The 26,209-nt window shown below is 47.9% G+C and overlaps 13 protein-coding genes across 13 annotated transcripts; 6 read left to right on the top strand and 7 right to left on the bottom strand.

The window, feature by feature from the left end:
• Positions 1-33: 33 nt before the first annotated feature.
• Positions 34-1,388, top strand: vrg4 (GDP-mannose transporter; the record flags this gene model as incomplete). Its single annotated transcript, XM_031148704.1, has 4 exons — positions 34-298; positions 398-460; positions 512-898; positions 952-1,388. 4 exons carry the CDS (start codon positions 34-36, stop codon positions 1,386-1,388), a joined length of 1,152 nt encoding a protein of 383 aa, XP_031004207.1.
• A 978-nt stretch (positions 1,389-2,366) lies between these two features.
• Positions 2,367-3,629, top strand: mmm1 (Maintenance of mitochondrial morphology protein; the record flags this gene model as incomplete). The annotated part of the gene is made up of 2 exons (XM_031148703.1): positions 2,367-2,407; positions 2,456-3,629. 2 exons carry the CDS (start codon positions 2,367-2,369, stop codon positions 3,627-3,629), a joined length of 1,215 nt encoding a protein of 404 aa, XP_031004208.1.
• A 1,077-nt stretch (positions 3,630-4,706) lies between these two features.
• CSH1 (Mannosyl phosphorylinositol ceramide synthase) lies at positions 4,707-5,751 on the top strand (the record flags this gene model as incomplete). The annotated part of the gene is made up of 2 exons (XM_031148702.1): positions 4,707-4,985; positions 5,041-5,751. 2 exons carry the CDS (start codon positions 4,707-4,709, stop codon positions 5,749-5,751), a joined length of 990 nt encoding a protein of 329 aa, XP_031004202.1.
• A 522-nt stretch (positions 5,752-6,273) lies between these two features.
• Positions 6,274-7,576, bottom strand: LHYA1_G003732 (putative dioxygenase; the record flags this gene model as incomplete). The annotated part of the gene is made up of 3 exons (XM_031148701.1): positions 6,274-6,369; positions 6,419-6,518; positions 6,588-7,576. 3 exons carry the CDS (start codon positions 7,574-7,576, stop codon positions 6,274-6,276), a joined length of 1,185 nt encoding a protein of 394 aa, XP_031004203.1.
• A 474-nt stretch (positions 7,577-8,050) lies between these two features.
• On the top strand, positions 8,051-8,863 carry bioH (Pimeloyl-[acyl-carrier protein] methyl ester esterase; the record flags this gene model as incomplete). Its single annotated transcript, XM_031148700.1, has 1 exon — positions 8,051-8,863. The coding sequence occupies one exon, from the start codon at positions 8,051-8,053 to the stop codon at positions 8,861-8,863; it is 813 nt and encodes a 270-aa protein (XP_031004204.1).
• On the bottom strand, positions 8,429-10,198 carry LHYA1_G003730 (uncharacterized protein; the record flags this gene model as incomplete). The annotated part of the gene is made up of 5 exons (XM_031148699.1): positions 8,429-8,740; positions 8,943-8,978; positions 9,004-9,582; positions 9,634-9,722; positions 9,832-10,198. The coding sequence occupies 5 exons, from the start codon at positions 10,196-10,198 to the stop codon at positions 8,429-8,431; spliced, it is 1,383 nt and encodes a 460-aa protein (XP_031004164.1).
• Positions 10,199-10,668: 470 nt separating this feature from the next.
• On the bottom strand, positions 10,669-11,910 carry LHYA1_G003729 (uncharacterized protein; the record flags this gene model as incomplete). Its single annotated transcript, XM_031148698.1, has 2 exons — positions 10,669-11,713; positions 11,873-11,910. The coding sequence occupies 2 exons, from the start codon at positions 11,908-11,910 to the stop codon at positions 10,669-10,671; spliced, it is 1,083 nt and encodes a 360-aa protein (XP_031004178.1).
• Positions 11,911-12,436: 526 nt separating this feature from the next.
• Positions 12,437-14,401, top strand: LHYA1_G003728 (putative permease; the record flags this gene model as incomplete). The annotated part of the gene is made up of 5 exons (XM_031148697.1): positions 12,437-12,533; positions 12,683-12,897; positions 12,953-13,730; positions 13,756-14,006; positions 14,060-14,401. 5 exons carry the CDS (start codon positions 12,437-12,439, stop codon positions 14,399-14,401), a joined length of 1,683 nt encoding a protein of 560 aa, XP_031004177.1.
• Positions 14,402-14,873: 472 nt separating this feature from the next.
• Positions 14,874-16,404, bottom strand: LHYA1_G003727 (putative dioxygenase; the record flags this gene model as incomplete). The annotated part of the gene is made up of 5 exons (XM_031148696.1): positions 14,874-14,972; positions 15,026-15,043; positions 15,129-15,356; positions 15,411-15,760; positions 15,873-16,404. 5 exons carry the CDS (start codon positions 16,402-16,404, stop codon positions 14,874-14,876), a joined length of 1,227 nt encoding a protein of 408 aa, XP_031004172.1.
• A 1,015-nt stretch (positions 16,405-17,419) lies between these two features.
• LHYA1_G003726 (Abhydrolase domain-containing protein) lies at positions 17,420-18,533 on the top strand (the record flags this gene model as incomplete). Its single annotated transcript, XM_031148695.1, has 5 exons — positions 17,420-17,613; positions 17,670-17,834; positions 17,894-18,116; positions 18,143-18,446; positions 18,502-18,533. The coding sequence occupies 5 exons, from the start codon at positions 17,420-17,422 to the stop codon at positions 18,531-18,533; spliced, it is 918 nt and encodes a 305-aa protein (XP_031004171.1).
• A 125-nt stretch (positions 18,534-18,658) lies between these two features.
• rps1 (40S ribosomal protein) lies at positions 18,659-20,671 on the bottom strand (the record flags this gene model as incomplete). Its single annotated transcript, XM_031148694.1, has 8 exons — positions 18,659-19,129; positions 19,177-19,247; positions 19,304-19,394; positions 19,702-19,839; positions 19,890-20,391; positions 20,444-20,469; positions 20,523-20,607; positions 20,658-20,671. 8 exons carry the CDS (start codon positions 20,669-20,671, stop codon positions 18,659-18,661), a joined length of 1,398 nt encoding a protein of 465 aa, XP_031004170.1.
• Positions 20,672-21,619: 948 nt separating this feature from the next.
• Positions 21,620-22,082, bottom strand: LHYA1_G003724 (uncharacterized protein; the record flags this gene model as incomplete). Its single annotated transcript, XM_031148693.1, has 2 exons — positions 21,620-21,717; positions 21,773-22,082. The coding sequence occupies 2 exons, from the start codon at positions 22,080-22,082 to the stop codon at positions 21,620-21,622; spliced, it is 408 nt and encodes a 135-aa protein (XP_031004169.1).
• Positions 22,083-23,130: 1,048 nt separating this feature from the next.
• Positions 23,131-25,851, bottom strand: urg1 (Uracil-regulated protein; the record flags this gene model as incomplete). Its single annotated transcript, XM_031148692.1, has 17 exons — positions 23,131-23,239; positions 23,296-23,385; positions 23,434-23,463; positions 23,513-23,679; positions 23,887-23,950; positions 24,009-24,100; positions 24,147-24,229; positions 24,281-24,467; positions 24,517-24,586; positions 24,635-24,672; positions 24,720-24,742; positions 24,792-24,812; positions 24,862-25,001; positions 25,154-25,223; positions 25,271-25,279; positions 25,331-25,449; positions 25,505-25,851. Coding segments are annotated over 17 exons (1,551 nt in total). The 3' UTR covers positions 23,131-23,238.
• Between the last annotated feature and the right edge of the window lie 358 nt (positions 25,852-26,209).

Raw genomic sequence — 26,209 nt, 5'->3', positions numbered from 1 at the left:
CTCTTGCCCTCAGAGATTTGCGCCGCCGCGAAAATGGACGACAAAAAGAACGAAGACTATGCCATTGAGATGGGCGACGTGAAAGGACGGTCGTCGCCGTCCTCGAGAGACCCTTTCCTTGCAAGGGCAAGATCCGACAAAATCGCGCCGCCCGCAGCAATTTCTAGCATCACAAATAGCCCCCCTATCTCGATTTTGGCATACTGTTTGGCATCGATATCTATGACAGTGACGAACAAGTATTGTGTCTCTGGAGCCAACTGGAATCTGAACTTCTTCTATCTGGCCGTTCAAGCAAGTGCCCCCCACCGTCCCCCCTCCCCCTGAATTCAAAAAATCTGATAAGCACACAACTAACGAATTCTGCAGTCTCTTGTTTGTATTTTGGCTATTATAGCTTGCAAACAGGTGGGTATGATCACGAACTTGGCGCCGTTCGACTCGAAGAAAGCAAAGACATGTGAGGACGGCCATCTATTAGAAAAGGGGCATTGCTGACATGCTGAAACAGGGTTCCCAATCTCTCTCCTCCTTGTTGGCATGATCTATACGAGCACTAAAGCGCTCCAATTTCTCTCTGTTCCCGTCTACACCATCTTCAAGAACTTGACTATCATTGTTATTGCATATGGCGAGGTATTGTGGTTCGGTGGTAGCGTCACTGCATCAGCTCTCTTCTCCTTTGGACTCATGGTTATGAGCTCCGTGGTGGCAGCTTGGGCAGATATCCAGCATGCGTTGTACGGAAACCCAGAGGCTGCATCTTCAGAAGCTGCTGCGGCGCTCTCTACCTTGAATGCGGGATATATGTGGATGGGGTTGAACGTCTTTTGTACTGCCGCATATGTCCTTTCTATGCGCAAGGTCATCAAAAAGATGAACTTCAAGGATTGGGACAGTACGTTGCACCGAGAGAATCCAAATTTTGAGTTGACACTAATTAATTTCTAGCCATGTTCTACAACAACCTGCTTACCATCCCGGTCCTCATCCTCTGCTCCCTCATCTTCGAGAACTGGTCCTCTGAGAACGTGGCCCTAAACTTTCCACTCGAGTCGAGAAACAAGCTTATCACGGGTTTCATTTACTCTGGTCTTGCCACTATTTTCATCTCTTACTGCTCAGCCTGGTGTATTCGTGTTACTTCTTCGACTACCTATTCCATGGTCGGAGCTCTCAACAAGCTTCCTATCGCAGTCAGTGGACTTGTATTCTTCGCAGCACCCGTTACCTTTGGCAGTGTGTCCGCTATTATCATTGGGTTCGTTAGTGGTATTGTCTACGCCTGGGCGAAGGTTAGGCAATCACAGATGAGCAAGATGACGCTACCTACACAACAACCCGTGATGAGTGCCAGTTCGCAGAGCAACCGCGATGCAAGCTCGTAGAGCTAGGGCCATGCATTGGCCTCCTTCAACTTCATTCTCTGGCCACTGTATGCAGAAATTTCAACCGGGATCTAAGGATCGAGCAAACTTCCACACGCAGAAGTCGCCGCAAAATCTATCCACTTGCTGGGATTAGACTAAACCCATTTTCTATACTCATGTACTATAATTTATCTTCCTTTACTTTGTTCTGCAACGATTAGATGGTGGGATGAGGGCTTTATCAACGGCTCGAAAATTGTGCGTGAGGGACTATTGAGACGGGGCGTCATGTAGTTCTTAAATCAATGGCGTATAGTGTAGGTATTAGCATCACGGGCCATGAAAATCTAGAGCACAGTCTACTTTTTCCGAGGATTCTAGGACAGTAGTAGGGTTTGTCAAGCCAGCCCTAACTATAATCTTTTCCTTCACCTCCCCTTGGCAAATTATATTTGCGCTCCCTTTCCTGACCACACTTATATCTCTTTCTCAACCCCGGCACCGCATTCGCACAGAATCTAACATGAAAAAATCGGCAGTCATGGTAATTGCCTTTTGTCCTATTATCAGGTATGAAGGCAAGACAATGTTTTGGGCTGAACCAGTAGAAGATGCGCTCCGGATTTCAGGAAAGCAGTCGGAATTAATGTTGGACTTTGTTTAGGGTGAGGACTTCGGTGGAGTATTTCGAGATATGGGGGGCTTTAATAATGTAGATAAATATATTAAATTATCTTGCGAGGGTTAAAGAATATAAAATATCTCCAATCGAAGACTCAAAAGTGTATGGTTGGATCAAGACTAGCAAGCATACTGCTGTAATTCGACCTCGGCCGAGCCATGACGTCTAAGTCGGTCGCGTTGCCAAAATTTATTCGCGTTTCCATCCAATATAAGTATCGACTGAAACATTGGCAAGTGCAACTCGATATTTTGCACTCTTGAGCACCACGAGTTTCCTTCATAATGCAGTGAGGGTTTAATCATTCTCTCAAAATGACCAGTATAGATGCGGCTCCCCTCAAGGCCGAGTCCTCGTGAGTCTCCCCATCCGTCCATCGAGGGGCACCAACTCACTCCCACAGTCTCTCCTTCACTCAAGGCCTCCTCCTCGGCCAGCTCTCCATCGCGATCCTCATCGGCGCCTTCATCAAATTCTTCATCTTCGGCGACCCTCCCTCCCCCGATGTAACAGCCGCCCTCCGAGCCACCGAGCGCCGCTCCCGAACCCTCGCCCACAAACGCTCCCTCCTCACCCTCAAGCCCCTAAGCAAGAAGCGCTCCAGCGTCCTGCGAGTCCCGCCGCCCCTTACCACGACGACAATACTGAGCAAGACGTACTATAATGTGGACAGTCACCAGCCGGAGAGTCTGGATTGGTTCAATGTGCTGATTGCGCAAACTATTGCCCAGTTCCGCAGTGATGCGCAATATGACGATGCTATTTTGACTTCTCTTACAAAGGCCCTGAATGGATCCTCACGGCCGGATTTCTTGGACGAGATTAAAGTCACGGAGATTAGTCTGGGAGAGGATTTTCCTATATTTAGTAACTGTAGGGTCATCCCGGTGGATGAGGATGGGCTGAGTCTGGGGACGGCTGAGAGAGGGGCTGCAGGGATGGATCAGGGACGTTTGCAGGCGAGGATGGATGTTGATTTGAGTGATTTTATTACATTGGCTTTGGAGACGAAGCTGCTGCTTAATTATCCGAAGCCTCTGGTTGCAGTCTTGCCTGTTGCGCTGGCTGTCTCGGTGGTTAGGTTCAGTGGCACGCTGTCTATCTCTTTCGTGCCCGGGAGTCCAATGAATGCTACGATGTTGGCGTTTAGCTTCCTGGATGATTACAGACTGGATTTGTCGATTAGGAGTTTGGTAGGGAGCAGGTCAAGACTACAGGATGTGCCAAAGATTGCTCAATTGGTGGAGGCAAGGCTGCATACTTGGTTCGACGAGAGATGTGTTGAGCCAAGGTTCCAGCAGATTGAGTTGCCGAGTCTATGGCCTAGGAAGAAGAATACCAGAGGGGGCGATGATGGGGGTTCAGAACCAGCTTCTATAAGTAGGGCTAAAGGGAAGGAGATGAAGAAAGATTTGAGGGACGAGGCGAGGAGAGAGGTAGAAGCTGAGGCTGAGGCTAAAGCTAGATCGGAACTGGAGAGAGTAGAGCAAGAAAGCTTGAGGTGGCGAAGGAGAGCTAGGGGAGAGGAATATGCTATGCCTGGAAGCATGCCCGGGTTGAATATGAATATTACATGAATAATCCAATTGCTCATTCAAGATGTTTTGAATTGCTTATTGTTAAATAACGTCCGTCCCTATAGGATTCTATAAGAGTCCATTTATTGACCTCCTCTCCCCTTAGGCCTAGTCCCACATATTCCAACAGGAGAGATAAAGGACGATCCACCTTGTATAATATACATAGACCGCCCTATTATTATGCCAGCGCCTTCCTACATAGTTTTTGACTCGTACAGGTCTTTCATTCATTCATCCCCCCCCCCCTTGTTTTTAGCGAGGTGTAAAGGGGTTCTGCTGTAGCTCTATACTATAGATAGAAGCAATGCTTGTCTGAAGAATCTCCTAGTATAGTGTTCGTTAGCCTAGGTGAAACAAAGAAGAAATAGACGTTACCCTTTTGCTATTTACTTTGAGAGTTAGAGAATGATAATGCACTCAAAGTAGACATGTCACGGTAATAAGAGTTCCGTCTACTCCGTGCTTCGGGTCTTTTTTATGTCCCGACTTCAATTACGGAAGTACGGAGTATTTATATTTGCGAGCAACGCGTCGTCTAAGAGGCTAAGAGCCAAGAGCTACGAATTGTAGAAAACATCCCATCAGCTACGGAGTATGGCGAATCGGACATTTAAACATGTGCTTTTCCAGAAACGGCATACTTTTGAAAAATAACCTATACGAGTAGCGCGATAAGGATCTCAGGTATAGCCCCCATCCTTTCTTTGTACCTAAGTACCTACCTACAACGCCTAGACTAGATATGCTTATTTATAAAACATGTAAGATTTACTTGCTTGTGATAGTCTAATCTCAGCCGGAAGATACAGGTTTTTATATATATCTACCCCTAAATCATCAATATCTTTGACTGCCCAAGTTACCAGTCTAAAGTTAAATTACACCTTGGCACTTTGCCAGAAGCGTAAACGCGTAAAAGCGTCAAATCGCCCCCTCGACGACCATCCATCCCAACCCGACATCAAGACATACATTATCCCCATGCGGTTATAATCACTTTTCCAACCAGCCTCACCTTCCGGGCCTTTTCTTATCGCTAACTCCTGTCCAACTCTTACGATCCTTCTACTCACAATGCGACGCGGCACCATCATCTTCCTAGTCATCAACCTCATAATCATAGGCTTCCTCGTCAATGCCTTCAGCACCCTCATAGGTCTCCTCTTCGAAGACGGCGGCGCGGATGCCATCCTCCGATCAGAGATCCCAGCGCCGGGATCGAATCTCATCGACAATAGGACGCAAATAATCCCCAAAATCATACATCAGACCTACAAAAATGCTACCATCCCGGCCAAGTGGAAGCCCGGCCAGCAGTCGTGTATAGACTTGCACGATGATTATGAATACAAGGTTCGTATCATGAGACATCTTAGGGCACAGCAGCAAGTGCTAACTTCAGTCGCAGCTTTGGACGGATGAAATGTCGAGAGAATTCATAGTGAACGAGTACCCCTGGTTCACCGATACCTTCGACAGCTATCCCTTCCCCATCCAACGCGCAGATGCGATCCGGTACTTCGTGCTCCATTTCTACGGCGGAATCTACATCGACCTGGACGATGGCTGCAACAGGCGTTTGGATCCTCTCCTCAGCTACCCAGCTTGGCTGCGGCGCACAATTCCAACAGGTATCAGCAACGATGCCATGGGTTCAGTAGCGCAACACCCCTTCTTCACACATGTGATTGAGTCGCTGGCTTCCTACAACCGCAATTGGGGACTGCCGTACATCAGTGTCATGTATAGCACAGGTCCGCTCTTCTTATCCGTCATGTGGAAGGAGTATCTTGGAACGACAAGAGAGCCGATGGAACATGTTAGAACTCTAATGCCGGACGAGTACAGCAAACATGCATGGAGCTTTTTCAACATTTCCAAGGGCAACAGTTGGCACGGCAAAGACGCGGAGACTATTTTCTGGATGGGGAAGCATTGGTTGCTGCTCACAGTCTCGGGATTTGCCTTGGCAGGAGTTGTGGGAGCCTGTCTATGGTGGGCGTGGTCCATGTGGGTTATGAAAGTAGGGAGAACATCTACTGGGAGAAGAAGGATAGGCTGGTGGAGTAGGTTGAGTGGAGGAAAGGATAGATATGAGTTGGTTGATCGAATGGCGTAGGTCAGCTCATGTCTGAGAAGGTTGAGAGAGTGCCCTTGAAAAGCTAGTGCAGCATGCAGGGTCTGGTTGAACTCTCTTCAACCTTCATAATGGTTGGCGCTTTGTACAGTAGCGCGGCGTTTTGGCCATATATGGCTGACTGGAACTATTTATATAGTTGTAATTATCTAAAGAAATGTTAATGATATCTTGCTAACACATTTTGTTTCGATCGCGAAGTATCCAGATGTATCGGGTCTGTGGGCTTGTGCTTAAGGAAAGGTGATGCTCCTGGGGCGCCTCTGCAAGTGCAGCTTTTATTCATCGGCGAATCCCAGTAAAGTCTACGTGGATTATATTCCATTCTAGATGAACTAGAGGCTCCGATACTTTGCGGAGCGACTTTGTGTTCATTACCCTCGTTTCTCCAAAAGATAGCATAATTCTCTTTCAGGGCAAGCAATTTTTTGACAGCAGTTCTCATTTTAATATGATATGTTGTTCTAGACATACACCCGCAACTTTGACCCTTTTTAAGGACGCTCATGCTGGAAGTTGCCTAGCGGCTACTGGATGATCTGAAGCTGCGACATTACACTGATGCATGATTCTCGGCCCATATGACTCTGGAAACTCGGTCTAGCTTCATTAGAAGTGTATATAAAGGGACCATGTTTAGTGAGCTTACAATTGAGTGCCAGAGAGCCCGGTTGTACCAAAGAATCACATCCTGCTCCTCGTGTCTATGCGCATATATGTTACTCGGTTCAAGGACCGGGCGCATGAGTCTATAACATTATTAGCAAGTGCTTTGTCAGAAAGGGGTTGGGGGGGGGGGGGGTGGGGTAAGGACTGACTTATGCATAAAAGCTCTCACTTCCCTGAGATCGTCGATAATGGTCTCCTCTCCATCCGGACTACTCTTCAGAAATAACTTTAAAGCGCCTTGTCCGTGAACCTGCAGACTGTCCTCCCCAGTCATGGGATTCTTCCACACCATTGGGTATGTACATACCTTTTCCTCTGTCCAGGGCTTTAATTTATCCAACGGCTTTTCCAGTCCTTCCGTCTCGATGGAATGCCCCAGACGAGTACTATGCGCCGTGGACATCCACTCAAAGCAATGCGGCGCATACTCGATTTTGCTATTATATGCAATGTCTCTCAGCTCAGGAGTAAGGAGCTCAAGAGCCCGAGATCCGGCCACCATAGCTGTGGCTCCAGGCGCGATGGCCATCTCAGTTCCCGTGCCATCATCCCATTGAACCTTCACATCCGGTCCTTTGGGCGTTCTTACAGCGAGCAGACACCCCACTCGAGGCGGAGGAATGGCGTACAAAGAGCCGTCGAAATGCCATTGGTAGAATCGAGATTTCCCAGCTTCTCGTTCCTCGCTGGGGATGTGGGGAGGGAGATGGAAATAGTGGTGATCGATGCCCTTGACCTTGAAGCCCGGCGGGAATTGGTAGTGGTTGTCAGGGAGTTCTCCCCGTCCAAGGATATGCACCTGCGGCTGTACAGGAATCGCAGGACGGTTAGGGAGACCGTATATATCGACGTCGTTGTGGGACGTGAGAAACGGATCAACACCATGGGCAAACCCGCCCGTCGTCTCATCCGGATCGAATCTCCGAGTCAGATCATATTGTCGCTGAGGCGCGAGCATCTTAGGCTGCTCTTTGAAAACGAGCATTTTGTGCTTGTGTAGGGCTTCGTGGATTATCTCGAAGTCCGAGTCGGTGAACTCGTTCAGATCGATGCCGTGCACTGTGGCGCCGAAATCAACATTGCTCTTGGAGCCGTGCTCCATCGGCGTGACCCGGATATCTTTGATGGCGGAAGGCATTGGGATGAACAATGACTGGAATTTCGATCGAGTAGTCTGAAAGGCTTATACGCTTGCTGCATTAAGTAGTAAGTATAGTAGAAGGCCAAAAGAAATCACATGTCTCTTCATGGGCTATGATTCGGCCTTAATGGTCTCATAAGTCGATCCAAGGGCTATCTAACTTCGAGGGCCTATTTTCAGATCAATTCGGCCGGTATTTATGATAAGAAGTTGTCTTTAATCACTTACTTTTTGGGTTTGGAGGCAGCGGCTTTAGAAGAATATACTGATAAGAACTCGGCCGAAACTCCGGGGCGTAACGAAAGTACCGTGTGTAACCCCATTCATGGAAACACAAGTCTTATAGGACATTTGGTTGTCAAAGTGCAATTGCTCAGCTTCATTCCTCACAATCACGTCTAGCCTCGAACATATCTGAATGCTATAGAGTCTGTCAAATTCCGTAGATCAATTTCACACACTTTTTACAGCATGTCTGACGAAACCAAGACGTACTATCATACAACACCTAATGGCTCCCGGATCTTCATTGAAGAATGTGGTTCCGGTCCATTAATGGTACTGATGCATGGTCTGGGTGGAACAACGAACGCCTTCCAGCCTTTGATATCTCATTTCTCCTCTCGATACACTATGTTGCGGTTTGACTTCCCAGGTTCCGGATTCAGCACTTTCAAGTCACCGCCATCTATACCACAATTCGTCGAAGATCTCTCCTCTATTCTAGACTCCAAGGATTCAAAGGAGAATACAATACTCGTTGGCCATTCCCTTGGAAGTATTGTAGCCATGCATTATGCTTCAAAAAATCCAGGAATCAGCGGGCTCGTTCTCATTGGGCCCGGGAGATCAGCCTCCCATATTCCTGCTGTTGTCGAGCGAATGACTGGCCTTGGAGCCAAAGCCAGGCTTGGCATCGAAGGGATTAGAGATTCCACAATTGGCAACAATGTCGCTCCCAGCTCCTCGAACCTTGTTCGAACAATCGTCAGGCAGATGATCAGCTCGCAAGACGCCGAAGGCTACGCGGCTACTTGTGAGGCAGCTTGTGCCAAGACGCATGTCGATCCAGACTATTCTACGATCAAATGCCCAGCTGTGCTCATTGCGGGGGATCAGGACATGATATCGCCCGTGTCGAGGTCCGAGGATCTCATGACGCTAATAGGAGGTGGCGGAAACGAGAACGTCTTGCTGAAAGTAGTGCATTCAGGTCATCAGCAGGTATTAGAAGATACTGATGGGGTAGTGAAGGCTATGGAGGCAATGTTGGATTTTTTGTAACGTTCTTAGCCTGTCAGCGGATATGTACTTTATTTGGAGAGATATAGAGAGATGCGGTCATTTGACGCGCAAGACTTACTTGAGTCTTCTCAGATTGAGTGTGAAGGTGCCATTCCTAGTAAATCATCAAACCAATTTACATTTCTGATATCAAAATTGTCGGAAAATGCTTGAGTAAACGGGTTGGGGGGGTATTCATGCTGGCGGCGATCTGCTGTGAGTCCGAAAGCATCATGCATGGATGGCGGTGGTGGCATTCTCGAGTTGGAAGCGGCGTAACTTCTGTCTCTACCTGTCGTATACATATCCTGTGATTCCCGCCGAGCATTCGAGTAAGACTGAAAAGACGTTTCCTGTTGGAGCCATAATGGCATATGCGAATCTGTTATAGGAGAACTGCCTGGCGGTGCCTGGTCTTGTTGACAGAATTTCTTCACGAACGCTGAAATATCGAGACTTTTATCGCCACTCTTAGAAACAGCAATTCCACCGCCAGCTCTTTGGCTTTCACCACGTAAGTCTTGGCGAGTATCCAAAATCTGAGTATGCTTTTCATCTTCCGCTAATAGTCCAGCCAGAAGACGTGTGCCCCTGGCAGCGATTGAGGATATTGAGACACTACTGGAAAGATATTTAATGGCATCCAAGACTAGTTGACGGTTATCTATATACTCTTGAGCGGACCGGTGGCGGCTAAAGTTATCTAGGGACAATATAATCTAATATGGTATTTAGAATAGATTGAGGCATGATACTTGGGCATCACTTACAGCAGCAGCAACACTAAAGGCTTGTGTGGTCCAGATTATCGGGCTTTCGTCAGGGAGATCTTGTTTGACCTCATTTATGATTGTTTTAGCTGCAGATAGACAGGCTGTAGACTTTGTCAGCTTACCATCTTCTCTCAGTGGGGTAGAGGCATTGGTGTTTCCGCGGAAGGAAATTTGGATATCTCAAATGTAACTTACTTCTCCTTGTGAAAGCATATCTTTTATCGTGAAAACTCATCCCAAGAAAACTCCTGTGAATCATCTGGTAAAGAACGTCAATTAGTAACTTTTCTAGTCCTCTTATATCTAGACGTACAATGATTTTATGGGCGGATGTAATCGTAAGGCAACGCCGGGCTAACAGTACCCATCGAGGCCACTGTGGCTCAATTGGCGTTTGGCTGTTCAGACATGGTGGTAGCTCCGACACAACCAGCTCCCGCATCATTTGATCGAACCGCAGAACTTCTTGATATTTTACCTCGAGCGTGTGGGTTTTTGAGGACTGATCTAGCAATGCGGGCATTAGGCATGCGATCCTGAAGAGGAAATTACCATAGGACATGATGGTTGGGCTAGACAATGGTGTAGACCGCATGGTTTCCTCATCACAATGAAGAGGTGCATTCGTGGAGAAGTGAAGAGGATTCACACCTATAACCTCATTAGTATGGCGGGTGCTTTTTGAGACATCAAATAGTATTAGAGTGGAGTGCAAACAGTAAGTTTCCGAGAATGGTACAGAAAACCAGTCCTGTATTGTCAGCTGTTGCCAAACCCTCCGGCCTATCTCTTGTTGAACTCGTTCTGCTGGATCATAATTGGCATTATCACGGGCTGATAATTTCGGTTTCCCAAGTCTATGTAGACCCAGAGACTGCGCGATGCGAACTGCGGCCGCCAATAAAACAGACTGAGAGTTAGAAAATCTACTCCTATCAGTGTGTAACTTCATAATAACTCGTAGGCGTACCCTAGTAAGTGAGCGCATATAGTGGAACTCGCAATCGTCTGAACGCCGTATACTAGCTTTGGTTAATTTCCGAATAAATCTTCAAACGTCTCAAAAAGCCTACAAGAATGGTTTTGCTGATATTTAGCAGCACTCAGGCATTCAACTGATGCTTGGTACCAATGCTTTGCTAGTGAGCTTTGATTGCCTATTTTCTCAATGAGTAACCTTCCCGCGAACACATATATGTGATGGGGCCAACCTTCAACAAATCCCCAGTCTCCAATTTGCGCTGGTTTTGCACAAGTCATGCTCACACAAATTACTGCAAATAGGAGTGCAGTCCATTGCAATCCGAAACTGGTCATATTGATGTTACCTTGATCATTGAGATAAAACTTCTCAAGGTCCCGCCGTAACGTCGGAGCATGAAATGAACAATGCATGAACAAAAGCCATTCGGCATGATACTCGACCAACAGAAAAGCTTGAGCTTTGGTAGGGAGCAAGTCCTGTATCTGAGAAATCTGCAGGGTATCAATGGACTGGCTTCCAGAAACCGAGGCTGGCGAAAGGCCCCATGTTTGGGTACTTTGAATTATGTCTTTCTCGGATCCCAAAGCCGAATCACCCGAAGTGTCCCGAAGACCAGTCGTAATATTACTGTCTTTCAGCCTCCCCCAGGCAAGAAATTCGAGAACCGTAGCCGCATCTTCTACCTCTGCATCGAGCTCCGGCAAACTAGGTTTGATTCCAGTTTCCTTTTGCGGCTCGCTGTTATCCTCAATATTTGGAGGGACTCGACATGTCTCTTTTTGCGAAATCCTGCGCTGCTTTGACGGCCGCCTTGTTGAGAATGAAAGGGATTCATCTTCTATTCGATCATCAATTCCTTCCTCCTGAGGTAAAGGGCGTTTTTCCGGTCCTGTAGTATCTAGTCTAGCCTCCAGATGCTCAACTCTGTTTGAGAGTCTCGTTACTAGACCGAGAAGTCTCTCATTCAATGTAGAGTCCATAGAATTTCCTATCGCTTCGGGGCCACCAGTGGACGGGTGGTCTGACGGATGAGATGCCTGTCTCTCAACAGTGTGTGTCATATCAGCGAGCCGGCACCATTGTGCTGATCCCCTGTAATGGTATCAGAAATAGAAGTTGAACATCCCACAGGATAGACACCACGTGCCTTTTGATGCAATTATCGCAGGGTATGACTTTTTGACATTTGATCTTCCGTCTAACGGCGTGTCAGCTCTAGACCTGCGCGTAACATCGTAAATGTCAACTCACCGCGAACATTCCGCGCACGTCTGAGGCTTTCTCGACATTGCGGCCGAGATTTGCTCGTCGACCGAGCATAACAGTCCGGACTACAGGCCAGGGTATTCGTCATATACTATAAGCCGGTCGAATAACGAAGCATCGTAGTAGTCTGACGGTGGTCGCTAATAGACGTGGAGAGTGGGGTGGAGGAGTCTGTTGTTGATGTTGGGTATATGTTTATCTTCGGTACGAGGGCTTTCGGCCGAACCTTGGACCCGCACCCGCTTTGGGCCCTTTAGCACCCTTATCCACCTCTTGCAGCTAAAGCCATGTTCATATCCATATCCATACCCATATCGAGCATATCTGTATTCTCAATCTTGGTTTACTGGAAGAAATATGGAACGTTATCTTCCAACGGACATGACCATCTCCAGCCTGAATGTGCCGCCACTTCTTCTCCTATCAGTTTGGATTTGGTTATAATAAGCAGGACGTTGACAGGCTGCCTTATTTCTACGATATGAATATGTAGAAGCTCCCAGAAATCTTCTCTTCTCTAATAGGGTTGATTGCTTCTCGTTCTCCAAAATGTTTGAAAGAGCCAAGAACTCCGTACGAACGTTCACTTGGAAGCTCCCTAAGCAGAAGAGTACACTAGCGCCTGACTATGTTTGGAGTAACTCAGGTATGCCCGAGAATAATCTCTGCAAGCATTTCTGCTAAGTTTCGAATATTGAATCTAACCTGCAATAGATCAAGGTAAGCTTACTCTCTGTCACGAAACTCGTGACTCGAAGTCCTCATTCTTGTTGACACGAAGCTGATGCCTCCAAGATCCCGTGGAACCAAGTCGAAGAACTTGGACCGGCTATACGTTTGTCCTGTATTGGTTTTCTGACCTTGTCACCTATTCAACATGGGCAAATGGGGCTGCTGTCGTAGCTCTAGGGTTGTCACCGAGTGATGCCATCTGGATCGTTTTCGTCGCGGCCATGTGCAATGCCATTCCCACGGTAATGAACGGTGCTATAGGAGCAGATCTGCACATTGTGGGTAGCTTGCTGATCTTCAAACATTGACCATCGAGACTAATTTTATCCAAAGCCCTTCCCTATTGCGGTCAGGGCTAGCTACGGATACTGGTTGGCCTACTTCTGCGTTGTGTCGAGAGGCATCCTCGCACTTTTTTGGTTCGGAGTACAGAGTTCTGGTGGTGCTACCGCTATCACCCAGATGATCACAGCGATATGGCCATCCTATGCCTTGCTACATAACTCCCTCCCAGCCTCAGCCGGTATCACTACCAAGGGAATGATATCTTACTTTATATACCATGTGGTGCAAACGCCATTTCTGTTTATCAAAACCGAAAAGCTGAAATGGATGTTCCTGACTAAGACAATTCTCGTTCCTCCAATGGCCTTGGCAATGGTAATCTACCTCGCTGTTGCTGCGCGGCACGCACCAGATTTCTGGGATCAAAAGTCTACAGTGACGGGATCGGCGCGCGCCTGGCTTTGGCTTTCCAGCATGACATCCATAACCGGTGGCTTTTCTACCTTGGCTGTGAACATCCCAGATTTTGCTCGCTTTGCTAAGAAACCGGGTTCCCAAGTTTGGCAACTCCCCTTCATTCCCATCTTCAAGATCTTGGTCAGCATCTTCGGGGTCGTTGGAGCCGCGGCATCAAAGCCGCTCTATGGAAAGGTTATATGGAGTCCCTTGGATATTCTGGCTGAATGGCAAGGGAGTCACGGTGGTCGTGCTGCTGCGTTCTTTTGTGCTGCGTTGTGGTGTCTCGCTCAAATTTGCGTCAACATATCCGCCAACTCTGTGTCCTTTGGAAATGGTATTGACTCGAATATTATCCTGCAAACTTATAGTTTATGGCTGACAAAACTTTTTAGATATCACATCCTTATTTCCAAAATACTTCAACATCCGCCGAGGAGTCATCTTTGCGATGCTTGTGGGCGGATTCGGTATGGTTCCTTGGATAATTCTCTCAAACGCGAAGACCTTCCTCAATTTCATGTCCGCATACGCCGTATTCATGGCCCCCATAGCTGGAATAATGCTTACGGATTACTGGCTCATCAAACGACGCAAGATAGACGTCCCCGCACTTTATGACCCCGAAGGAATCTACGGGAAATGTGTACGAGTTTCTGTGCTCCCCTCAAGACGTCGATACTAATGCAGTCAATTTAGAACTGGCGCTCCCTTGCAATCATGATTCTAGTAATTGTTCCAATGCTCCCTGCCCTTGCGAACAAAGTCACACCGGAAAGTGTGCACATCCCTATCGAGCTTAGCCATCTCTTTGCTATAAACTGGCTCTACGGATTCGTTGCCTCGTGTGTGCTGCACTACGTACTCAACGTCGTGTTTCCGGATCGTAAGACGCTGATCCCAGAAGTCATTCACGGCGATACGGAGATAGTGGAAGGAGTAGGTTCGATCGATCAGAGCTCTATGGATGGAGCCGAAGGTCGGGCTGAAAAAGGGTTTGAGACAAAGGAGGCTCAAGTGTCGACTATGGACCGAGAATAGGAAAGAACTTATGGAGGTTTCGGATCAAGGGATAGAAATGTACTAGGAGTTGCAAGAGCTTTGGTTTTGCATATATTCAATCGAGAATTAATAGAAACTATGTATCCTTTCATTCAAGTTAGGGTTGAACGTTACTGCATGTCTAGTCCTGTAAGTCTAGCTCGGAAACTAAACACCTTTGCTACGTAAGGAGCAGAGCCCACTTCCCCTTGCCTTACTGCTAGAAAGGGGGAAAGACAGATAGCATACGTAAGAGTAGCATAGACTCGAGGGTAAAACCACCATGTCTCTAACCACTTGTTATACGCCGGAAGGGAGAACCTGCATGTCCTTAGAGACTAATCACTCGATGAGTCTATCAGGACTTAATTTTGACCATTCATTACCCCACTAACGCACGCATATTTTTGTTCAGGGAACATGGGCTAGTTGTTGTGCTATCAAAATACAACAGTACTCTTCATTTGGATTTCTAGCTAGAGTCTAACATTTCACCTCCCCTATCAGGAAACTGGTATGGGAACAGGTCCCACTGGGGAATCAGATGCACCCAAATTGGCTTGGTGCATGCCTGGAACTGTATTAGCATCCGAATACAGCATCTTATCATAGGAGGTTACTTACTTCTGGTGCCATAATGGTCTGGATAATCAACTGCACTATGGAAAACGCTCTGTGGATTCTGTCAGTGTGACGGCTGGAAGATCTGTAATTCACGGCAGCTTACCCAGTTGTCCCACATTTGGACATCACCTTCCTTCACGGGACCCATGAGTACATACTCAGGGCGAATGATCCTCTGCTGCCAGCTGTGAAGGAGCTCTCTGATCTTTACCACGTCATCAACGACTCGGACCTCGCTCGTTGGGGTTGCTTTTAGGAACATCTTCCGGACTGCAATACCATGTATCTGGAGAGCCTTCTTCCCGTTTGGTCTCATCCAAACCATGGGATACTTGAGTATACTACTTAGCTAAAACATACTACCGTCATTGAGGAAAGGGCTCACCGTCTTGATCTTTTCCGGTTCCCACTCCGGCATTTCTTCCATTTTGTGTTCTTTGCCTTCCGTCTCCAAACCTAGCCCATTCGGCCGTCCTTTACAATTCTCAATCCACATATATGGGAACGGGGCGTACTCAACCCAGCTGTTTTCGGCAAGCATTCTCTCCTCATCACTTAAGAGTTCGTAGAGCTGGATGGTGCTAACAAACGCCGTTTGCCCAGGCTTGCACTTCATGGAGAGCCCGCTTCCATCGTCCCAGTTCACTTGGATATCCGGTCCTACAGGGCACTTGACAGCACGGAGAGCAGTGAAGTGGGGTGGCTCACGGTCGTAGAGTGGTGCATCGACTTGAACTAATCAGCGTCTATTTCGATAATATCGTCGTAATGTGAAATGTGAAATGTGCCATGGAACGAGGGAAAAGACTATTTGATTGAGAGAGAGACAGTTAAGAGTCTAACTTACTATGCCATCTCTGAAACTGTGTATTTCCTGCAGCAAACGACTCGTCCGAAGGAGGGTATCTGTGGTAACTATTGCTTGCTCCGGCAGCTGTGAAGTCCTTGATTCCGAAGTGATCTTCTCCTTGGTACCCCTTTCCAATTAGGCGAACATTAGGAGCAGCGGGCAAACCATGGACTGCCCTCTTCTGCAAAATGTAAGCATGCGGTGACTCGGTAACAAGGGTGCGACTTACAGAGAGTAAACCCCCAACCTTCTGGAACTCTTTAACAGTGCCATGACCATGGACTTGTGGTGCTTCAGGGTCCAGTCTCGTGACCAACTCCCAGTGCTTCACTGGATCCAAGTTGTGTTGGTCTTTGATCGTGACATATTGATACTGATGAACGGCCTCTTTGAGAGTGGCCAAGTCTTCATCTGATATATCATTTAGATCGAGACCAGTAATTACAGCCCCAATCGTGCACTTCTTGTCAGCAGCATGTTTGATCGGCGTGACAACCAGGGAACTCTCGTTGATTCTTGATGGAGACATATTGCAAGATGGAAATGTGCTGAGCTGAAGAAATGTTTACTTGATGGCTCTTGATTCAATCTACTCGTAATTTGTATACATATACAATTCTTAATCCACGGATCTCGTTGCTGTGAAATCACAAAGGAGATATTGGAGGGCAGGTCCTCGGCCGACTATATCTGATAACACCCGATAAGAAAACATTAGTGTCTGCGGACCTCTCCGGGGAGGATGAGGACCCCGCACCATCGTACATTGTCCTAAAATCTGCGGGAGTCATATCTCCGTAAACATCTTATCATAACAGCACCTGCGTGCTTGAAACTGGGGGAAAATTGCAGATACGATAGATAACCTCAACTTTTGGCTATCGTGGCTTGAATTGAAGCTTACAGTATCATAGAGTGCTTCTACTTGGAGTTCAAGGTGACATCCTTCCTGTCTTCAAGAATCGCTTTCCAAGATGCTGATAAAAGTAGCCAGAGGGAACTCCCTTCTCAGTATTGGCCCAATTCTGAACACTTTAATGTTCTTTTGTTCCCAGTAGTAGCATACGGTAGTTTTGAAAGGCATCTTGCCAAACTTAAGAACTCCCGGCCATCACTCGACAGACATGTTAAGGTGGTCTTTCCTGCTTGTACGGAGGTATTCCTGTACTGTACGCTACATCTTGCAAGTTCACTGGTGGAGCTGAGGGGATGTCGAGGGGAAGAACATGGACGCGAGAAAGGAGTTAGGTATTGCTGGGCCCCTCTTCTCCTTGAATAAACGTGAAGAAATGAATACCTCGCGGACTCTTTTATAAATGTGCTGTTCCTTTCTACGCCAATTATCATCTTGGGGAAGGAATGTTATGGGCAAACGCCCCGCTACACCACGTGTGTTCGGGGCTAGAGCGGACGGAGTGTCTTCAACAATATACCGACTTGATGTATTAAAAGCTGCTAAGATTTCAAGATCCATCATCTTCAAGTTGTAGCAAAGTCAAACAAGCCTTTCATGCTCTTATAATAGACTTCCAAGCTTTCCAACCATGCGGCCTCGATTGGCAGTATTAAGGGCTATCCCAATCCGCGGAATACCATGTCGCAAATCCTATTCGACAGCTCCCCGGATATCACTCGCATATGATCTCCACGAACCGTCGAAACCCTCCAATGCTCCGCGGGCCATAATCTTCATGCACGGTCTATTCGGGTCCAAGAAGAATAACAGGGGCATCAGTAAGTGAGCATCTTGCTCCCAAACTACCGCCCGAGGTCAATTCCTAATAGGCGGAATAGGGCACTTGCAAGGGATCTAGGACGGCCTGTATATGCGGTAGACTTGCGAAACCACGGGGACTCACCTCACAACCCTAATCATGATTACATGGCTATGGCGGATGATGTTGCGGGGTTCATTGAAGAACATCAATTGAAGAACACTACCCTGATCGGGCACTCGATGTCAGTATTTCTTCCTTGCAGCGGAGAGTTCGCGGAGACTGATGGATGTTTAATTTTAGGGGAGCGAAAACGGCTATGACGTTGGCACTGAAGGCTCCCGATATGATAGACAATATCGTGTCTGTAGATAATGCCCCGCTGGATGCTGCTCTGTTGAGCAATTTTGGCAAATACATACAAGGCATGAAGAAGATTGAAGAGGCGGGAGTTACTAGGCAGGCGGAGGCAGACAAGATCTTGCAAGAGTACGAGGAGGCAAGTACACCAATATCAAGGGGCCTGGTATATGCTAATGCCTGGTGCTGCAGTCTCTCCCTATCCGACAGTTCCTCTTAGGGAACCTATATCGACCGCCAGGGGAGAAGATACAGAAGTTCAAGGTTCCGCTGCGAATACTGGGCTCTGCGTTGGACAACCTTGGAGATTTTCCCTTCAAAGACCCAGGAGCAGTACGATTTGAGAAGCCAGCGTTGTTCGTGCGTGGGACACAAAGCAAATACGTTCCTGATGAAGCTCTGCCTATAATAGGGCAGTTCTTTCCGAGGTTCGTTCTGGCAGATATAGATGCTGGACACTGGGTGATCTCGGAGAAGCCTGAAGAGTTTAGACAAGGTAAGTTCCTCTGCCGAGTCACTAGAAGAGACGCATTTGCTGACTATATGGAAAGCCGTGGTAGAATTCCTAAGCCCCAAAGAATAAACCTGTACAATCTAGTGTCTAAGGGTATCATGTATCATGTATCATGCCCAGTATCATGCCCAACTCCGTGTATCTCAAAATAACGTCGCCCATAATAATATACCCTCCCCCAAAATCCCATCCTATTAACAAGCACACCCACTCGCATACCCCTCTCCCCCTCCTCCACCCACCGCGACCGCACCAGCCCTCCTATTCGCCGCATTCAAGAGCTGCGGGTTCTTAACAATAGCATCCACAATGTCCACAAACGGCTTCCTCACACCCTCCCTCGTCTTCGCACTAAGTTCACAAAACCCACACCCATGCCTCTCAGCCAGCTCCGTCCCCTCGTCGACCTTGACCTGTCTAGCGCCCGCCTTGTCCATCTTGCTGCCCACCAGATACATAACAGCGCCCGGCATAGCGTTCGCTTCCGCCTCCTCGAACCAGCGCTCCATCGCGTTGAAGCTCTCGCGGTTAGAGATGTCGTAGACGAGTATCACGCCATGCGCACCGCGGTAGTAGGAGTTGGAGAGGGTGCGGAAGCGCTCTTGGCCGGCTGTGTCGAGGAGGTTGAGGCGGTAGGCTTTTCCATGCACGGAGAGTTTCTTGAGCTGGGTTTTTGTTAGCTTTGAAATAAGATGGCGGGCTAGAACATTACTTTGAAATCTACTCCTATTGTGGCGGTCGAACCGTCGGAGTCGAACTGATCATCGCAGTATCGTATAAGTACTGGGAGGGGGGTATGTTAGCAGACGCAGCAGTTTGGTGGCCCGAGGCTTTCTTACAAGCTGATTTACCGGCCCCAGAGGGCCCGATCATTAAGATCTTGAGGGTAGGTAGTGACTCGTCGGATGCCATAATTTCAAGATGTGTTGCCTAACTTCGAGGGTTGTGAGCAGTTGTAATGATTTATTTAAGAGAGATAAGTTTCAGGTTCTTTGGTTCACATGCCCAGCCGACGTCACGAAAGATGCCAAGCCAAGGCTGAGCAACACAAGTCTCAAGACCACCAAATTTCACATGCCTTGAGAATGACCTGAATGATTCATTGTTCGGAATTTTGGGAATTTATTTGCTAGCCCTATGCTAGACGTGGCACGCCAAATGCCCCAAGCAAGACCTGACTACATGCAAATGACCAGTCAAAAAAGCGCCAGATACATTGCCCATAACCCTTTCATACCTCATCCAAAACCTTCTCCTTGAATTCCCGCTCAACCTTCTGACCCGACTCATCTGTGTTCGATTCGCCGTGGAGGTTAAGAAGAGCGCCGAGGTCGAACTTGGGTGCCTTCAGGAGCTTGACTTTACGGATATGGACCTAGATTAATCAGCAATGTGATACCTTGGCATGATTCATGTAAAACCCACATTTTGTAATGGGTAAATGCCTTGGGTGGATTTCTCGATCTCACGGCCGATAACCTCAGGGATAAGCTTGGCGGTGAGTTGTGTAAGGGTGCAGCTTTGGGCTTCACGTTGAATGATCTCGGTCATCTTCTTTCGGATGGCTCTGATCTGGGAAGAGGCGGCGTATGTGGTCTTCTTGATCTGGTTTGGCCTGCGCTTGGTGAAGGCGATTGCGAACAAACGGAGGAGGTAGTCATCGGTGGTCTTGACGGTGACGTTGGCCTCGATCAAGGTCTGCCATTTTCGGACGAGGGATCGGAGTTTGTCAGAGGTGAAGTCGAGACCGTGGAAGTTGGTCAAGCAGTTCTTGCCTTGAACCTCATCGACACGGAGCTTGACCTTGCGGAAAGCGTGGTCCTCATCCTTCTGGAGATCGGCCAAAGAAACCTCGAAAATTCTGCCCTTTAGCGCATCGTTTGCGTTCTTGAGACCAGTGGTTCTGTTGACGAGAGTCTTTCCGACACTGCAAGCTCAGTTAGATATATGTGTATTTCGTTCGCAGAGGGAATTCGTACTCTCGGATCTGGAAGGAAGATGGAGCCTTGTAAATTGTCAGTAGCCGCAATACGATTGAGTGTCCATGGAGGCGCATACCTTGACTTGGTACCAGTCCTTGCGGGTGAAAGGGTCGAGGGTCTTCTTCTTGATGCCCTTCTTGCCCTTTGAGAGGCGCTTGTTCCTGGTGTATTGTCAGCACTCTGATGCTTGAGAGATTCGGGTTTTCCATACTTCCCAACAGCCATTTCGGAGATTTCGAAGTCGGTGGTTGTTGAAGATGGAAGTGATGTCTTGAAGAGGGTCAAAATTTTGTTCCGGCTTGAGGGTTGTGTGCGGCGGTTAGCGCATTATTTAGCGAGAATGGTCCAAACTCGTCTTGGCGTGCAAAGCCAGACTTTTTTCTCTCTCACCCCTCCTCTTTTCTTTCGTCACGATACCGCTGCCATAAAGTCCCCTCTTGGCCCTCTTGGGTCGGCAATTGAAGTATATCTCAGAATTCGCAGAGGCTCCAATTGATGACATCCTGCCAGATTCCTGTTGGGAGGCTATTTCAGATTGGCATCACTTCCGCCCAGCCCAGGACCCTTTTCAACATCATCGTCAACATCTTAATCATCTACTCAAAATGGGACGTTATACTGCAGTATCGTATACACCGGAGACTATGGTATCCTTTCAAGGTACTTTGTTTACTGTGGTGCAGTTGTTGTTTTGTTAGATTCAGATATACACCATGATAGCCGCAAACCTCTTGCTGGTTTGTCACCAAGCCACATAGACACTCCGGTATCGTACCACTGCGAGATAGCCATCTTATAGTCTTCCTCTTCTTGAGCCGCTGCTATTGGGTATTGAAGCAGTCACTGGGAATATACGGTATGTTCAGATGGTTTGTCCATTTCTCTTTAAATACAAGCCTTCTCCGACTCTGGCCTAGCTGTCGTCACAGACTTAAAGTCCATCGGTCCCTAGGTATGTACTATGTGCTGTGCTGTTCTACCAGCCCCTATCCACACCTATGCATTACGCTCCTTAGCCAGATGGCTATTGCATGCCACAATATACACCGGAACGCCGTGATGCTATCCTCCTGGGCGGAGTCCTTCCCTTAGCCTTTCCAGTTCCCTTTTCACATATGATACTTTGCCCTAAATTCATGATAAAAGTCCAATACGCCCACAAGCAGCATCACTTCATGGCACGCCTTTGTCGTGCATTGCAGCTATCCGCTCCTCGTTCTCCTGGAAATCTTGAAAGTCTTCAAAGCTCGGAAAACTGAAGTAATTGCCCGCTGCACCATCGTCAGCACTGCCATCTCACGTCACATGCCCAAGTTATCTACTCACACTGATGAATGTCTGCCTGGAATGTGTCTTTCCTTTCCTCCATTGACGCGCTGCTGTCGGGAGATCCCTGCTCGGGGTTCGAGTACACGCTGCCCGGCGTGCCATGGAGCCTATGTTCGTGCTGCGCCGTCGAATAGCTCGCTACTCTGTTGAGAAGCGTTGCTGCTCGCGACGACTGTCGACTAGCCAGGTCATTCCGAGATGCGTTGGATGTGGCCAGTGAGGGGGCAGTCGCAGCCGCTCGCATGAGTTTCGGTCGACGAGCAGCAACCATGGGAGAGGTCCCTCTTGATTGCGATTTGGAACCCATCATAGAGAGAGCTAGGCCGGCGAAGAAAGGTAGCGAGGAAGCGTATGGATATGAGTATAGATTGTGGTATCCGGGTTGAGATTTTGTTTTGTTGGGAAGATCAATGAAGAGATACTGCAGCAGAAAGACTTCAAGTGCAGGGGTCTTTTGTAATATCTCAAGTCAAAAAGAGGTGGAATGTTTTTGGAATAGATACGTGGAATGCCAACTGCAAAATAGAGTGGTATGTTCCTTCTTCATATAAGCAAGCAGAGCAGCGGAGCAGGCAGAGCATCAGAGCATCCATCCATCCATCTATCTATCTATCTATCTAGCATCTACCATCCCATCCATACCAAATGAATGAAATGCCCCGAACCAAGGTCCAAGCCAACCGAAGGCCCACCCCATCTTGCTGGCCTCCCTCCTACATGTGATGTGGCAGCCTGTGAATGATTTTGACGAGGCGGTAAGGTATGTTATGTCCTGTAATGCGCATGCGAGGAATATGTGCAGGCCTGTTACTGGCTGTCGTGCAGACCCTCCACACTTGGCCGAGCGTCTGGAATGGGCGAGCCACCCCCATCTCCCCTCTCTCTCCCGGTGCTTCCACCCCGTCTGTTGCGTGTCGCACTACTTACTCCGTAGAGTACATAGGTACTGGCTTATATTCTTGTGCTCCGTAGAGTTAAGTTAGCAAGTTACTAGCTTGCAAAAGTCTGGATCCATCCATCCATCCATCCATCCATCGTCAACTCTAATTATCCACCCACTCCTACAGTAACTACTACGAAGTAACTATCGATTCTTATCACGCAACATGCACCGGTCACTTCCGGCACCGCTACCGGCACGCTCAGTCTTTTCAACTTTTAATTTTCTAATCTCTAGGGCCAATCGTTAATATTAACAAGTGCGGTAAGGTAAGTCTGTCTTTATTTCTAATTACGCTAACACGGGTGTCGGGAGATCGGGCACACTCATGCAGGTCCAAAAGTACATCCAGCGCAGAGTGGGAAATCGGATGCCATTTTGATGCGCGTGATCAATGGTCGATACTACATTTGGGTCAGTTTCGGTCCTGGAATCGCTCGAATGAGATGCTTACTCTTCCCAAGTCCTTCCCTTCACAGCGGCAAGTTCTTCTTCGGTCATTCGGTAGCCAGTAGTGAAATATCCTGGGAGAGTCAGCCCTATCGTCGACAAAGGGGCAGTCGTGGGGGTAGGGATAAACTAACCTGCGTTGATTTTGGCATCTATTTCGACTCGAGAGTCTGCAGGAATCCAGGACTCGGGAAGCTCAACTCGTTCATGAATGGGGATCCTGTAGTATGGTTAACCACAGCCGTTGGATAGTGGGGTGGAGGCTTACCCCTGGCCTACGATAGCGTCGTGCTTCATGCTGGCGATTGTTAGTACCGGAGTGCTTATTCTCCCACTTTGTGACCTACTTGCTCATACTCAACATTCTGTCAATTTTCTTAATTCCCAGCCAATGAAGAATGTCGGGCATCAAGGCTTGGAATCTCATGTCCTTTACACCCGCGATGTTCTCAGTCCGTTTGAAATACTCTGAGGCACGGTCCGATCCGCGCTTCCTTGCATTGTAGACCAAGTACTATATCAAAGAATTAGAATATCACCTAGATAGCAGGATAATAATATGGGGGTGAACGGGTAGGCATGGGTGTATTCAGAGGGACGTGGGGGTTAATGGCAGTCAAAGTCGGGATTGGGGGTTGGGGAATGATAATGATGTTTGCATGGGTATATGGAATGGGCAAGCTTGTACGACATGTTGGGAGACGTTTGAGGGATTCTTTACCTTTGTAACTTCGCCAAGGGCGCGGCCTTCCTTGCGGAAATAGATTACAACACCACTTCCGCCCCTGGGTGGTGGATTAGCAGGTGCTCCATGTACGACGCGGGGTATCTTGGGAAACTAACTTTTGTGCCTCCTTGACAGCCTCCTCAATACCGTAGATAAGGTAAGGACGACACGTGCAGATGTCAGATCCGAACACGTCACTCCCATTACACTGCCATTGGGTCAGAGAGTTCGACCCTGGGTCGGATAATATTTACCTCATCATGAACTCTCAGGGCTAGCTTCACTTTCTCGTCTGACATCTTGGCGGGATCCCCAAAACAATATACCGTAAGCCCACCTGTACGCAGTCAGACTTGTTCATTGGTCCGTACTTCGGGGGGCAGTATACCTATTGGCGGTAAGAAGAGTTTGATATCACCTCTGGTGATTAGCTCGGGATAAGATCCTCCTGTATGCTCAAATAGTGATCTTCGAAGAGTCCCTTCATCTGATGAAAGGTAAGCTGGTGTAACAGTTGGTGAGACGAGAAACGTACCAATTCCAAATCTCTCTGCAACACCCGGGAGATACCAAACCTAGGGTTTGTCAGACGCTGGCAATTCTTGGTATGAGGGTTTTACTAACTGGTTCGACAGCGAATTTAGTCACTGCCAGCTCACCACTCTCATTCAGGCAAACCTTCCCGTCGGGAATACTGTCAAAAGGTCAGCCGACGAATATCTTGATGTTATAACACTCTTACAGGCGACCCTCACGAACACTCTGCTCTAATTCTGGGAGCTGTTGAAAATGTCAGTTGGATTCAAAATAATAGGAGAGTAAACAACCTTCATGTGTGCTCGGGTGATCGCTTGACACGAGTTAGCTGGCAGACCGCAATAATAGGCACGAGCACATACCAATCGTTGGACGAATATCAACTACGAAGAGTTAGCTAGGCCAATCACGTGGTAAAGTATATCAACTTACCATTTTCCTTCTCAATAGTCTCGGAGAAAAGCCACGGGGACAAGTGACCAAGCGGATCCATGGAAACGATTTTCTTCTTGTCGGCCCATTGCGGGAAGGGACCAATATTGGCGGCCGGCTCAGTGTTGGTAAAGTCGGGTCTAAAGATATGTCAGTCTCAATATCTTGGATATGGACCAAACTGCATATCAGAAACAAGGCCACGATCTCATAGCATAAGGCTCAGGGGTTTCGGGGTTCTATCGTTGAGATCGTGCATTCTGAGACAGTGATAATGGAAACAGGGCCATACCTATGGTCTACCTTGATTTCCTTACTAGCCACGGCGAGCGCGTAGTATATGGAATAAGAACCACCATGCGCTTATAAAGTGTCAATACATTTCATAGCTATTTCAGACAACTCTTACCTCCAATAGCTAGAGTTGGTTAGCACAAGTATGAACAAGAAGACGAGAGTTTGAACCGACCATTTCTTCTACGAATCGTTGACTGGGTTCTGGACACAACAACAGGACCTCGCAGCTGGAAATCTTTGTTGCCCCAATCCATTGGGAGTGGGTTAATGCCGGATTGGCTGGGATACGTTCTTCATATAATACGTCAACAGAGTCCCAACCCGTGGGAGGCATATAGAAACTCACGTGAGGATGATTCTTGAAGTGGAACTAGACTTGGGAGCAAGGGCAATCTGGGTGGATTCTTTAACCCCTTCCAACTCCGAAGCTGGAAGGGATGGCGAGCTTGGTACATGGTCATCAGAAGGATCGTGGTCAGGGGCACTTGTATCAATGCTCTTGGAGACAGTGGACGATTTGCTTGAGGAGTCATTTGCTACATCGCGAACCTCCTTCATGCCCGCCAGGACATTGACACGACCTGAGATAGCATCAACGTTGGCGGCAAGTTGAATCTGATTGGTCTGTAAGGTCTTCAAGGCTCCAAGTACCTCCTTCATCAAGGCCGTCTGGTCTACAGCCGAGGAAGACATCTTGTCTTGTCTTATCTTGCTCTTTGTTGCCGTCGGTTGGCTTGAGGACGCTGTGCTGTGGGTTGGAAAGTCTGGAAGAAGGGGCGAGTGGGATGGATATAGAGTAAAAGTAAGAGGTACGGTGTTTGTACAAGACGGGGAAGTACCTAGTACTGCAGTGCAAGGTGCCCGTGGTAGTGGTGGTGGTTGGGTTGGGTTGGATGCAAGCCAAGGAGGGGGAGGGCAGGGCAAGGCACAAAGACGGTGTGAAGAGGGAAAGTGCAGGAACTTCAATGCACGCGGCCTTTCCTTATTTGCTCGATACAAGTAGGGTACCTGCCTGAACTGACCTGACTTGTGACTTATTCAGCCGAACGTA

This window comes from Lachnellula hyalina (genome assembly GCF_007821495.1).
Source record: "Lachnellula hyalina strain CBS 185.66 chromosome Unknown contig00096, whole genome shotgun sequence".
Taxonomy (NCBI): domain Eukaryota; kingdom Fungi; phylum Ascomycota; class Leotiomycetes; order Helotiales; family Lachnaceae; genus Lachnellula; species Lachnellula hyalina.
Note: the sequence above shows the minus strand (reverse complement) of the source record. Positions and strands in the feature narration are given on the sequence as shown.